Genomic DNA, 14,619 nt, shown 5'->3' on the forward strand with positions numbered 1-14,619 from the left:
CAGCCTTACTTGTGACTAATAAATAAATGTTGTATACAGGAAACTGTGAAAAGTATTGTTTCTTGCACACTATACAGACAAAGCGTACCGTTCATAGAGAAGGAAAGGAGAGAGTGCAGAATGTAGTGTTACAGTAATAGCTAGGGTGTAGAGAAAGATCAACTTAATACAAGATAGGTCCATTCAAAAATCTGACAGCTGTTCTTGAGTCAGTTGTTAAGTCACCTCAAGCTTTTGTGATCCTAATAAATAAATATAAGCTTTTAAACAGAGCACCTAATGGCCATTTCTCCTATTACAGGATGAGTATGCTGCTGACCTCTATCACTTTGCCAGTAAGGAGGAAGAATACTCCAATTATTTCTGCTTGGTAAGTAACTTGTTTTTAAAGCATATCTTCACATCAAATAGTCAGAGGCTTCCCAAGCTGATTCTCAGTTTATTGAACACTCCTTCCATTGCCAGCAAGTCCTGGCACTGGAATCGAACCTGGACCTTCTGGTTCAGTGGTAGGGGCATTACCCGCTGCGCCACAAGGCCTCCTCGGTTAGTACAGTAACATAAACTAGATGGGGAATCTCTTCACCTTGAGAGGAAGAAGCTGAAGGACAGGTGCTGATGGAACCAAATAAAACAGTCAGTGATAAACCTGATAAGGTACAGGAGCAGAATTGGGCCATTCGGCCCATCGAGTCCACTCCACCATTCAATCATGGTGGCACGGTGATAGCACTGCTGCCTCACAGCACCAGAGACCCAGGTTCAATTCCCAGCTTGGGTAACTCTCTGTGTGGAGTTTGCATGTTCTCCCCGTGTCTGCGTGGGTTTCTGCTGGATGCTTTGGTTTCCTTCCACGCTCCAAAGATGTGCGGGTTAGGTTGACTGGTCATACTAAATTGATCTTAGTGTCAGGGGGATTGGCTAGGGTAAATGATGGGAATAGGGCCTGGGTGCAATTTAGTCGGTACAGACTCAATGGGCCGAATGGTCACCTTCTACACTGTAGGGGTTCTATGATAAGTTTCTCAACCCCATTCTCCCGCCTTTTCCCCGTAACCTTTGATTCCCTTACCAATCAAGAACCTATCCATCTCTGTCTTAAAGGCACTCAGTGACCTGGCCTCCTCTGTGGCAATGAATTCCACAGATTCACAGCTCTCCCACTGAAGAAACTCCTCCCCATCTCCGTTCTAAAACCCTTTACTCTGAGGCTGTGCCCTCGGGTCCTAGTCTCTCCCACTAATGGAAATATCTTCCCCACATCCACTCTATCCAGGCCTTTCAGTATTCTGCAAGTTTCAATGAGATCCTTCCTGATTCTGCTGGACTCCATCGCGTAAAATGGCAGCAGGACAAATGGGATTCAAGCTGGGAAGAAGGGAATCTAAGACCAATCTTAGGGAGTTCCTCACCTGAAGAGAGATCCATTCTTGGTCATGATTGTGGGCCGAGCAGGGAAGTTTGAGCATTGACCAGTTGGATGGGTTTGTTTGGGTGGATTCAGATAATGAAGGCAAGGTGCACCCAACAGTACTAATCACATGGCTAGGAATTGACCATTTTTACGCCAGAATCAATTTGTGTATCCAGAGCATTTGGTGACACAATCAACTGGTGTCACTTGCTATCTCACATGATTTGAGCCAATCCTTTTTATGACACCCCTTGCTAAAAATGGTAAATTATTGAATGGCAGACTGTGCTCTGGTTGTCAAACTTCTAATGGCCCTTCGGGCAAAGTAATGGCCATAAGTCCATCTTTACACAGTTTAGATTTATTCACGAGTGTGTAGCATCTAATCCTACTCACCACCCTGTGTCAATCAGTGTCCCACTACAAGCCCTTGTAAGGTCCATTCATTCCTTAGAATAGGAGGAGATGGCACTGGTATGATGAATGCCTTTTATTGAGCAGAATTTAAAATTAAAACATTAAAGAAATGAATAGAAAGAGAGAAAACTGGAGTGAGAGAGAGAGAGAGAGACACTGGCTGTAAGCCACTCCTGTACTGATCAAGAACTCAAAACATACTAAACAGGTCTCAGAAAACAAACTGTGAGCTACTAAACTAGTCTAAACTAGACTAAACTAAACTAAACTAGAACGAATGCAGAAATATTTACTTGGATGCTACTGGGATTTGATGGATTGAGTTATAAGGAGAGGCTGGATAGTCTGGGACTTTTTTCCCTGGAGTGTAGGAGGCTGAGGGGTGATCTTTTAGAGGTCTATAAAATAATGAGGAGTATTATTGCTCCGGTTCTCTGGTTTCCATCCACAGTCTGAAAGATGTGCCGGTTTGGGTGCATTGGCCATGCTAAATTCTCCCTCAGTGTAACCCGAACAGGAATGTGGCGACTAGAGGATTTTCACAGTAACTTCATTGCAGTGTTAATGTAAGCCTGACTTGTGACACTAATAAATAAACTTTAAACTTTTAAACTTTTGTCAAAGGATGCTCCAACAAAGCACCTTGGGAGTATTTTGACCACATGAAAGATACTATGCAAACATAAGTTGTTATCATGCTGCAGAGAATATAACTGGTGTGTCAAGAAATACAATGTATTTGAAATATAATTTCATCTTCTTTGTTCTTGAAGTTACTGGGGGCACAAGCTGAGTATCACAGAAAGTCGCTAAAAGCACTAGACGACTTGATGCCAACACTGAAGAGCAGCAGCAAGACGGAAGGTGAGTGTGTGAACTCAGAACATCATCTCGCTCTCCAATCCACTCACCAACACAACTCAAGCTTGAGAAACCCAAAGGGAAAATGCTGGAAAATCTCAGCCAGGTCTGGCAGCATCTGTAAGGAGAGAAAAGAGCTGACATTTCGAGTCCAGATGACCCTTTGTCAAAGCTAAAGGCATAGAAAGTGGGAGATATTTATACAGCAGGGGGAGGGAATGAAAGATGAGTCATAGCTTTTTATCAACCTTGAGAAACACTGGCATTTTCTTTCCTCCATCCCCTCCCACAGACACACAGATCCAGGAACGCGGGTTCAAACCCCACCAAGGATTTTAATGAAAAATATTGAATGTAAAGATAGCCCCTGTGGTGACTGTCACCATCATCAATTGTCGGAAAAACCCATCTGGTTCACTAATGTCCCTTTAGGGAAGGAAATCTGCCGTCCTTACCCTGTCTGGCCTACATGTGACTCCAGAGCCACAGCAATGTGGTTGGGTCTCAGCTGCCCTCAGAAATAGCTGAGTGAGACACTCAGTTCAAGGGCAATTAGGGCTGGGCAATAAATACTGGCCTTGCCCAGCGTTGGCCACGTCCATGAAGAAATGGACATTAGCACACATGTTCTCTCTCACATGCGCCTACACACTCGCACACACCCACATATCTTCACACTCTCCGGCACTCTCTGTGATTGCATTGGACGGGGTGCAGAGGAGATTCACCAGGATGCTGCCTGGGATGAAGCATTTGAGCTACAAGGAAATAGGCTTGGATTGTTTCCTCTAGAGCAGAGAAGGCTGAGAGGGGACATGATTGAGGTGTATACGATTAGGGGCAGCATGGTGGCACAGTGGTTAGCACTGCTGCTTCATAGCGCCAGGGACCTGGGTTCGATTCCTGGCTTGGGAGACTGTGCAAAGTCTGCATGTTCTCCTCATGCCTGTGTGGGTTTCCTCCGGGTGCTTCGGTTTCGTCCCAGAGTCCGAAAAATGTGCGGATTATGTTGATTGGCCGTGCTAAATTGACCCTAGTTTCAGGGGGATTAGCAGGGTAAAGATGTGGGGTTGTGGTGTTAGGGCCTAGATGGGATTGTTGCTGGTGCAGGCTTGATGGGCTGAATGGCCTTTTTCTCTACTGTAAGGATTCTATGGTTATTAAGGGTTTGGATAGGATGAGGAGGGAGCAGCTGTTCCCCTTGATTGAGGGGTCAATCACGAGGGGGCAGAGTTTGAGGGTGAGGGACAGGAGGTTCAGAGGGGATTTGAGAAAAGCCTTTTCACTCAGAGGGTGGTGGAATGCGCTGCCTGTGAAGGGAGTGGAGGCCGGAAACCTTACAACCTATAAAAAAAATTGGATAATCTCTTGAAATATAACGTTCAAGGATATGGGACAAGTGCAGGAAAATGGGATTAGCATGTCTTTAGTGGTAGTTATTGTCAGTGCAGGTTCGATGGGCCGAAGGGCCTTTTCTGTGCTGTGTGACTATCACCAGAATTCTACTGTCCCGCCTGCCACGGACTGGGAGCAGGCGAGGGGCGGACCACGGAAAGGTCCACTGACCTCGGGTGGGATTGTCCAGCGCTCGCTCAAGTGAGGTCTTAAAATCCCACCCTATGACTCTCATATAACCTCACTCTCTCTCACACACACCCACACACATTCCCTCACACATACACCCATACACACCCCCTCACACACTCTCTCACGCTCACCAACACGTTCTTTCTCACACACACCCACACACACTCCCTCACACACACCTACACCCAATCCCTCACACATGCACCCAGACACACACCCTCACTCACACCCACACACACACCCTCACACACACCCACACAAATTCTCACACTCACCCACACAAACAGGCTCACTTGCCCACACACACACACTCCTTTACACACACTCAAACACACTCTGTCTCACACACACACACACACACACACACCCATACACAGTCCCTCAAAGACAGCCACACACACTCCCTCACACCCAATAACCTCACGGTTATTATTTACCCTGGTGTTATTTTCGTTAGTTTATATTGGTTCCTCCCACACTTTCTTGTCACTCACACCCTGCCCGTTTTCCGTGTGGAAAGGTGACAGTTCGGAGAATCCTGCCTTTGGACAACCGCTAGAGGAACATCTGAAAAGGTGTGGGCGGGAAATCGCTCTCCCCATTGAGGCGTGCGTCATGATGTTGCTGGAAAAAGGCATGAAGGAGGAGGTAAGGTCCACGTGTGAACTGAGAGAGAGAGAACGAGAGAGGGGAGAGTGAGAAAGGGGGCAGTAGGCACCTCTTCCCTCCTCCAAGGGTCAGAGGGTCTACAACCTCCTCCTGATTTGTCCCTCAGTGCACTAATTGAGAACAGAGATGTTTTGGCATTTGATCCTAGCTCAGATCTGGATTCTGGTTTCACATCTTCAGATCACTGGGGAAAGAATTGGCTGGATTCTTGCTCTTGTGACGAGTACTGGAGAGTTTGCAGGTCTGGGTCTAAATAAGGAGAGAAACCAGATCAACTGGAACAGGAAATGTCACTAGAGATTGTACGAGGTGTTTCACCTCAAGTTGGGTACTATGAGCATAGCATTGAGATATCTTTACTCTGTATCTAACCCCGTGCTGTACCTGTCCTGGGAGTGTTTGATGGGGGACAGTGTAGAGGGAGCTTTACTCTGTATCTAACCCCGTGCTGTACCTGTCCTGGGAGTGTTTGATGGGGGACAGTGTAGAGGGAGTTTTACTCTGTATCTAACCCGGTGCTGTACCTGTCCTAGGACAGTGGAGAGGTAGGCTTTGCGTGGAGTGGTGATATCCTTGACCATATTGAGCTATTTCACCGGGTAAGAGATTATGAACCCACTAACAACTCGACATTCTAAAATATTCAATATGCAAAGACCAGATCGCAAACTGTGAAGTGGAGAATGGAAGTGGTTTCCTTGCATTGCTTGCAATGGAGGAGGATGGAATATAACCATGTGCTAAAGTGCAGAATTGTTTCCGATTCGTGTCCTCGCATCCAAACATCTTCAGCTACTTTACCTGTGATGTTCCCGGCATTGTGAAGTGGGAAGTGGGATGTTTCCCGATGATCGCAGGAACTTCAATACCATTTACAACACCTCAGATACTGAACCCATCTGTAAAAGTCGCCATAGTCCCAGACGACCATGGGCTGCTCTCCTCTTTGAGAGGGAGGGCTGGCTGGTGGTGATTTAATCTGAGGGTGAGCACACCTCGGACAAGGTCGAGAAGGTGGGGCCTCCATGAATAACCTCAGCCGGTGTGGGAACTGAGCCCATGTTGTTGATATCGCCCTGCATCACTAACCAGCCGTCCAGCCCACTGATCTAACCAACCCCTCAATCTGTGCTTTCGTGCAGCGAGACATGCCCAACACTCAAGCTTTGGGCCAATAAGCAGAAACTAACATTCACAAGATACAGGTGCCAGTCAAAGACTAGTTCCAACAAAGGAGAGATTTACCAGTTCCCCTTAATGTTTGACAGTAATGCTATCACAAAACCCCAACTATTGGCATCTTGGCATCACCATTGACCATAAACTGAACCGGACCAGCCATTTAAACACCATGGCTACAAGAGCAGGTCGGAGGCAACATAGAAACATAGAAGATAGGAGCAGGAGGAGGCCATTCAGCCCTTCAAGCCTGCTCCACCATTCATCACGATCATGGCCGAACGTCCAACTCAATAGCCCAATCCTGTTTTCTCCCCACAACCTTTGATCCCATTCACCCCAAGTGCTATATCCAGCTGCCTCTTGAATACATTCAATATTTTGGCATCAACTACTCCCTGTGGTAATGAATTCCACAGGCTCACCACTCTTTGGGTGAAGAAATGTCTCCTCACCTCCGTCCTAAATGGTCTACCCCGAATCCTCAGATTGTGACCCCTGGTTCTGCACTCCCCCCACCATCGGGGACATTTTCTCTGACCTACTCTGTCTAGTTCTGTTAGAATTTTATAAATCTCTATGAGATCCCCCCTCATTCGTCTGAACTCTAGTGAAAACAATTCTAACCTCGTCAATCTCTCCTCATATATCTGTACAGGCTGGGAATCCTGCAGCGAGTAACTCACCTCCTGATCCCCTGAAGCCTGTCCACCATCTGCAATGCACAAGTCAGGAGTGTGATGGAATACTCCCCACTTACCTGGATGGGTGCAGCTCCAAAAATACTCAAGGAGCTCAACACCATCCAGGACAAAGCAGCCCCACTTGATTGGCACCACATCCACAAACAGCCACTCTCTCCACCACCGGCACACAGTGGCAGTTGTGTGTACCACTGGTTAGCACTGCTGCCTCACCAGTGCCAGGGACCAGGGTTTGATTCCTGTCTTGGGTCGCTGTCTGTGTAGAGTCTGCACATTCTCCCCGTCTCTGTGTGGGTTTCCTCCGGGTGCTCCGGTTTCCTCCCACAGTCTGAAAGACGTGTGGGTTAAGTGAATTGGCCATGCTAACTTCTGCCTCATTGTTCCCGAACAAATGTTGGAGTTTGGTGACTAGGGGATTTTCACTGTAATTTGTTGTAAGCTTACTTGTGACCAATAATGAAGCTTTAACTTTACATCCACAAGATTCATAAGAAATAAGAACATAAGAAATAGGAGCAGGAGTAGGCCATCTAGCCCTTCGAGCCTGCCCCGCCATTCAATAAGATCATGGCTGATCTGTTGTGGCTCAGTTCCACTTTCCCGCCCTCTCCCCATAACCCTTAATCCCCTCTCTTATCAAGAACCCATCAACCCGCTTCTTAAAAATATTTAGCGAGGCAGCCTCCACCACTTCAACGGGCAGAGAATTCCAGAGATCACTGCAGCAATTCACCAAAGATCCTCAGACAGCACCTTCCAAACTCACAACTGTTACCATCCAGAAGGACAAGGGCAACAGGTACACGGGGAACACCACTACCTGGAGGTTCCCTTCCAAGCCACACACCATCCTGATTTGGAAATATATCGGCCGTTCCTTCACTATCACTGGGTCAAAATCCTGAAACTCCCTCCCTAACAGCGCGATGGGTGTGCCTACCTCACACTGGGCTACAGATGTTTAAAACATCAGCACTTTCTCAATCAGGGATGGCCAACAAATGTTGGCCTTGCCAGTGACACCCACAGCATGAATGTTCCAGGAAAAAAAGAGTTCTGACTCTCATTTATAAGAATGTGAGACAGCTGGAGGTTTAAACCTCAGTGCCGCTCAGGGAAGACACGTTAGTACGTGCTGCTTCCTGTAAGCAATGCAGTTGAGAACTGGGAATCCCATCCATTCCTCAGGATCTGTTAAACTAATGGATTTTGCTGCCTCTCTCTCAGGGACTGTTCAGATTAGCCGCTGCTGCTTCAGTCCTGAAACGGTTAAAATCCGCTCTGGACAGAGGATCCTTTGACGCCCAGGAATTCAAATCGGACTCTCACGCCGTGGCAGGTAAGAGTTTCAGATGATGCAACTCACTCCTTTAATGTCTAGAGAATAAGTAACTAAATACCCCACATAGTACCTGTCCTGATGGGGACAGTGTAGAGGGAGCTTTACTCTGTATCTAACCCCGTGCTGTACCTGTCCTGGGAGTGTTTGATGGGGGACAGTGTAGAGGGAGCTTTACTCTGTATCTAACCCCGTGCTGTACCTGTCCTGGGAGTGTTTGATGGGGGACAGTGTAGAGGGAGCTTTACTCTGTATCTAACCCTGTGCTGTACCTGTCCTGGGAGTGTTTGATGGGGGACAGTGTAGAGGGAGCTTTACTCTGTATCTAACCCCGTGCTGTACCTGTCCTGGGAGTGTTTGATGGGGGGACAGTGTAGAGGGAGCTTTACTCTGTATCTAACCCCGTGCTGTACCTGTCCTGGGAGTGTTTGATGGGGGACAGTGTAGAGGGAGCTTTACTCTGTATCTAACCCTGTGCTGTACCTGTCCTGGGAGTGTTTGATGGAGACACCTACACCTCTCTGTTAGGAACACTGACACCAATGGTTCAGTTCAGATGCTAATCCCTGCTGCACTTTCCATCTGCAGGACAGATATCTCTGAAATCGATTCGTGCAAAAACTCTTTTCAAAAACCTGAATTATCATTGCAGGTAGCAAGAAATGCTGCAAAAAATTCTGCCTTATTGCCATCAGCATGGTGGTACAGTGGTTAGCACTGCTGCCTCTTAGCACCAGCGACCCGGGTTCCATTCCCGGCTCGGGTCACTGTCTGTGCGGAGTCTCCCCATGTCTGTGTGGGTTTCCTCCGGGTGCTCCGGTTTCTTCCTGTAGTCCAAAGGACACGCCGATTAGGGTGCATGGGCCACGCTAAACTCTCCCTCCGTGTACCCAAACAGGCGCCGGAGTGTGGCGACTGAGGTATTTTCACAGTCACTTCATTGCTGTGTTCATGTAAGCCTACTTGTGACACTGATAAATGAATTTAAAAACCTGTTCAGTGACATCTCTTTAACACATTTAGAGGGGTTGGGGCCTCAACATATGGATGCTGCTCTGAAGTGGTAACGGGAGTTTGTTAATTGTACTGACAGAGGATTAATGCCTGTCTCCCCGGCAACACCCAAAAACCAAGAATTTATTCTTCAAATTAAGACACTGGGTGGGATTTTCCATTCCCTCTGCGGCGTGTTTTCCAGCAGCAGGGATGACCCACTCTTGGCCAGCGGTGGAATTCTCCATTCGCGCCGCTGCCAGTTCGGACCCTCTGTTGCTGGGGAACCCGTGGTGGGGGTGAGGGAATGGGGGGGTGGGGGTGTTGTGAGGGGTGGGGGGGATGGGCCATTAATGGGACCAGAAGGTCTGGCTGGTGAGAATGGCCAGAAAATTTCCAGCTGCTGAAAGGAGGTCTTGCTGCAGTGTTCCCAACGCGGATTATTTCCAGGATGACTCCGTTCTTGTTAAGGGTGACGTGCGCAGCTGCCGAAATAATCCTCCCCTTTCTCTCTCTCTCTCTCTCTGTCTCTGTGATAGGGGCGTTAAAGTCTTACCTCCGCGAATTACCTCAACCCCTCATGACCTTTGAACTTTATGAAGAGTGGTTCCACGCTGCCAGGTATGTGATGGGGCTTTTGTTTGTCTTCACAGAATCTCCTACAGTGCAGAAGGAGGCCATTCGGCCCTTCAAACCTACACCAACAGCAATCCTATCCCAGGCCCAATCCCCATAACCACATATGTTTACCCTGCTAATCCCCCTGATACTAAACGGTAATTTAGCATGGCCAATCCACCTGACCTACACATCTTTGGACACTAAGGTGCAATTTAGCATGGCCAGTCCTCTTAACCTGCATGTCTTTGGACACTAAGGTCCAATTTAGCATGGCCAATCCACCCTAACCTGCACATCTTGGGATTTCAAGGGGCAATTTAGCATGACCAATCCACCTAACCTGCGCATCTTCCGGACTGCGGGAGAAAACTGGAGAACCCGGAGGAAACCCATGCAGACATTGGGAGAACATGCAAACTCCAGACAGACAGTGAGCCCATGCAGGTCCCTGGCACTGTGAGGCAGCGGCGCTAACCACTGTGCCACCGTGTCAGTCCTTCTTCAATTCTATCCACGTAGAAGTCTTTGAGTTGCTGTTTTATGGATGTATAATTGTCGAATGCGTCAATGGCCACTCAGCTTCCTGAGGAACATGTGACCATAAATCACATAGAGGCCAGCTGATCAGCCAATAGACACACGATGGGTTTTCCAAGAATGTACCATTATTTAAGGCGGGGGGTAGCAGGGGGAGGGATTTTTTTTGCTGAGGTGGACCAGTGTGAAAAACCTCATTCCCAGATCCCCAGGATCATTGTTGACTCTTTTGTTTTGTTGCAGTGAGAAGGATCTTCCCAAGAAGGTGGAGAGTCTACGAGAAGTCTGCGCCAAACTACCCCCATCGTCCTACAGTAACTTCCGGTAATGTCAGATACAGTGGGGAAGTGGGGGTGGGAGAGTGTCAAACGCCTTGCGATATTCAATCCTTCTTATTTGTAAAAAAAAATCGAAATACTCAGGATGGAGGCAGAACTGGACACAGACATTTACACACCACCCTCGTGGTAAAACTAAACAGGTGCTTGGAGTGGCAAAGTGGCACGGTGGTTAGCACTGCTGCCTCACAGCGCCAGGGACCCGGGTTCAATTCCTGGCTTGGGTCACTGTCTGTGTGGAGTTTGCATGTTCTCCCTGTGTCTGCGTGGGTTTCCTCCGGGTGCTCCGATCTGCCTCCCACAGCGCAAAGACGTGCGAGTTAGGTGCATTGGCCAATGCTAAATTGGTGTGACTGTTAGGGGGATTAGCTGGGTAAATATGTGGGTTTATGGTAATAGGGCATAGGTGCCATTGTGGTCGGTGCAGAATCGATGGGCCAAATGGCCTCTTTCTGTACTGTAGGGATTCTATAATTCTATGAAAGTAAATACCACCTACAATGTTTTAAATTTAAAGTTTAGTTAGTGGTGTCACAAGTAGGCTTACATTAACACTGCAATGAAGTTAATGTGAAAATCCCCTAGTCGCCACACTCTGCCTGTTCGGGTACACTTAGGGAGAATTTAGCATGGCCAGTGCATCTAACTGGGACTGTCAGAGGAAACTGGAGCACCCGGAGGAAACCCACGCAAACACAGAGAGAACATGCAAACTCCACACCGACAGTCACCCAAGCCGGGAATCGAACCCAGGTCCTTGGTGCTGTGAGGCAGCAGTGCTAACCACTGTGCCACCCAAGATGTGTAGGTTATGTGCATTGGCCAAGCTAAATTGCCCCTTAGTGTCCAAAGATTTGCAGGTTGGGTGGATTGGCCATGCTAAATTGCCCCTTAGTGTCAGGGGCACAAGCAGGGTAAATATGTGGGGTTACAGGGATAGGGCTCGGGTGGGATCGTTGTTGGTGCAGGCTCAATGGGCTGAATGGCCTCCTTCTGCACTGTAGAGATTTTATGAAGTGTTGGAGCGATATGCTGGGAAAACCTCAAACCGATAGAAAAGGAAAATAAACCTCTTATTTTTTTTAAACCAGGTATCTCATTAAGTTCTTGGCAAAGTTGGCAGAATATCAGGAAGTGAACAAAATGAGTCCGAGTAACATTGCCATCGTGCTGGGTCCAAACCTCCTCTGGCCCAGGGATGAAGGGTAAGTTAAAGGTCAAGTGAAAGGTCACTGAACATCATGGCAATTCCATTTTTGCATTTGGCCAATTGTTGCCGGGAGCCCAATAGAGAGGCGGCCATTTTGTCCTCCTCAGGCCTGTAAACAGGAAGTCATTCCCTGTCACTTCCTGCTGAAGGTGGAAAGATGCCCTTCCAACTATTTCCACTTCCTTTGAAAACTAACTTGGAATGTTGTTTATGAGGGGGATTGCTCGCTGGAATTTGCCACCAAATGGAAAATGCACAATTGACAGTATAACTTCAACCTTGCAGGTTTCGGGGCTGCTTGGTGCCAGGCTAGAGGAGCTCCACCTCTCCAATGGCTGAACAGTGAGATGCTGCCCGTGCCCTAGTTCCCAGTCCTTGTGACAATGGGGGTGAGACCCAGAGCAGCTCCAACAGAAATTAAATTCCTCTCGTGCCTTTGTGGTAGACTTTCATCTCTAAGTCAAAAGCTCACAGGGTTTGAATCTCAACCAAGTGATTTGAGCGTAAGAAACATAGAAAAACTACAGCACAATACAGGCCCTTCGGCCCACAAAGTTGCACCAAACATATCCCTACCTTAGAGATGACTAGGCTTACCTATAACCCTCTATCTTACTAAGTTCCATGTACTTATCTAAAAGTCTCTTAAAAGACCCTATCGAATCCACCTCCACCACCGTTGCCGGCAGCCCATTCCACACACCCACCACTCTCTGAGTGAAGAACTTACCTCTGACATCTCCCCTGTACCTACTCCCCGGCACCCTAAACCTGTGTCCTCTTGTGGCAGCCATTTCAGCCCTGGGAAAAAGCCTCTGAGGATTCACTCGATCAATACCTCTCATCATCTAATACACCTCTATCAGGTCACCTCTCATCCTTTGTCTCTCCAAGGAGAAAAGGCCGAGCTCCCTCAACCTATCCTCGTAAGACATGCTCCCCAATCCAGGCAACATCCTTGTAAATCTCCTTTCTATGGCTTCCACATCCTTCCTGTAATGAGGTGACCAGAACTGAGCACAGTATCCTGGACAAGACATGCAGTGGAGCACAGAGGGAGTAAGATTCTATCATTCATAGAACATAGAACATAGAACATTACAGCGCAGAACAGGCCCTTCGGCCCACGATGTTGCGCCGACCAGTTAAAAAAAAACAACAACAATGACCCACTAACCTAAACCAATCCCTTTTCGTCCATAAACCTATCCACAGACCTCTTAAATGCCCCCAAACTAGGCGCATTCACAACTGCAGCAGGCAGGGCATTCCAATCCCTCACCACCCTCTGGGTAAAGAACCTACCCCTGACATCTGTCCTATAACTACCCCCCCTTAGTTTAAAGCCATGCCCCCTCGTGCTAGATTTTTCCATCAGAGGAAAAAGGCTATCACTATCCACCCTATCTAAACCTCTAATCATCTTATATGTTTCAATAAGATCCCCTCTTAGCCGCCTTCTTTCCAGCGAAAACAACCCCAAGTCCCTCAGCCTCTCCTCATAGGATCTCCCCTCCATACCAGGCAACATCCTGGTAAACCTCCTCTGCACCCTCTCCAAAGCCTCCACATCCTTCCTGTAATGTGGGGACCAGAACTGCACACAGTACTCCAAGTGCGACCGCACCAGAGTTGTGTACAGTTGCAACATAACGCTACGGCTCCTAAATTCAATCCCCCTACCAATAAACGCCAAGACACTGTATGCCTTCTTAACAACCTTATCTACTTGATTCCCAACTTTCAGGGATCTATGTACACATACACCTAGATCCCTCTGCTCCTCCACGCTATTCAAAGTCTTCCCGTTAGCCCTATACTCAACACATCTGTTATTCCTACCAAAGTGAATTACCTCACACTTCTCTGCATTAAACTCCAAACTTCAAAAGGGGCATAAGTCTGATTGCCCTCTTCACTGGCTTTCAAAGACCCTATGGAAGTATTTGGAAGTTTTCCCTGTTTCCCAGTATTTATCCTCAACCAATACTGCTTAAGAAAATGATCAAATTGTTCTATATGGTAGCCATGAGGTGGAGATGCTGGCTTTGGACTGGAGTGGGCACAGTAAGAAGTCTCACAACACCAGGTTACAGTCCAACAGGTTTATTTGGAATCACGAGCTTTCAGAGCACTGCTCCTTCATTGTTACGGTACTCTATTTGGGATCTTGCTCTGCACAAATTGGCTGCAGAATTTCCGGCACTGCAACAGTGACTTCGCTACACAGTGACGGGCTGTGTAGGGGTGTCATGAAAGGCGCCCATCTCTTCTTGTGGAAAAAGTGGGCCCACTTGTGTGTGGAGAACAAAGCCCAAATGTGCAAACTGTTTTGCGGTGTGAGATGAAGGCACATTAAACCCTGCTTTGCTCTCACGTCCTGTTCCAGGAAGGTGTCCCTGGTGGATATGGCATCAGCGTCGTCTGTTCAAGTGGTCTCGGTGATGGAGCCCATCATTCAGCATGCAGACAGCATCTTCCCGGAAGGTGAGGACTGTCCCTTAATCCCTCCGAGCTCCCCTTGTGATTTACCCCACGCATTGCGCTGTAACTCACCCACTTGCTCTTTCCTTTCCTTCCCCACCACCCCAAACCCTATGTGAGACTGTTTCACCCTCGGGTGAACCCGGGCAACAAGTTGCAAGGAAGCTGGTTATCACCCAGCAGCACCGAGGCCCTGCCTGCTGAGGACAGAACAAGCTGTTGGCATTCCCATTGGCCCACAGGAAGGAACGTAGATCGACCAATGT

General features: G+C 47.9%; 1 protein-coding gene across 1 annotated transcript in view; it reads left to right on the plus strand.

The window, feature by feature from the left end:
• The window catches only part of LOC145361655 (SH3 domain-binding protein 1-like), a 56,736-nt gene that overhangs the window by 20,307 nt on the left and 21,810 nt on the right, over nt 1-14,619 (plus strand). The window contains exons 8-15 of the mRNA XM_080217537.1: nt 302-370; nt 2,605-2,695; nt 4,800-4,927; nt 8,059-8,170; nt 9,703-9,784; nt 10,565-10,645; nt 11,751-11,864; nt 14,259-14,356. Coding sequence (XP_080073663.1) covers nt 302-370; nt 2,605-2,695; nt 4,800-4,927; nt 8,059-8,170; nt 9,703-9,784; nt 10,565-10,645; nt 11,751-11,864; nt 14,259-14,356 — 775 coding nt within the window. The remainder of the gene's footprint in view (nt 1-301; nt 371-2,604; nt 2,696-4,799; nt 4,928-8,058; nt 8,171-9,702; nt 9,785-10,564; nt 10,646-11,750; nt 11,865-14,258; nt 14,357-14,619) is intronic.

The sequence above is a fragment of the Carcharhinus amblyrhynchos genome, chromosome 35, assembly GCF_965287045.1.
Source record: "Carcharhinus amblyrhynchos chromosome 35, sCarAmb.v2.hapA, whole genome shotgun sequence".
NCBI classification, from domain to species: domain Eukaryota; kingdom Metazoa; phylum Chordata; class Chondrichthyes; order Carcharhiniformes; family Carcharhinidae; genus Carcharhinus; species Carcharhinus amblyrhynchos.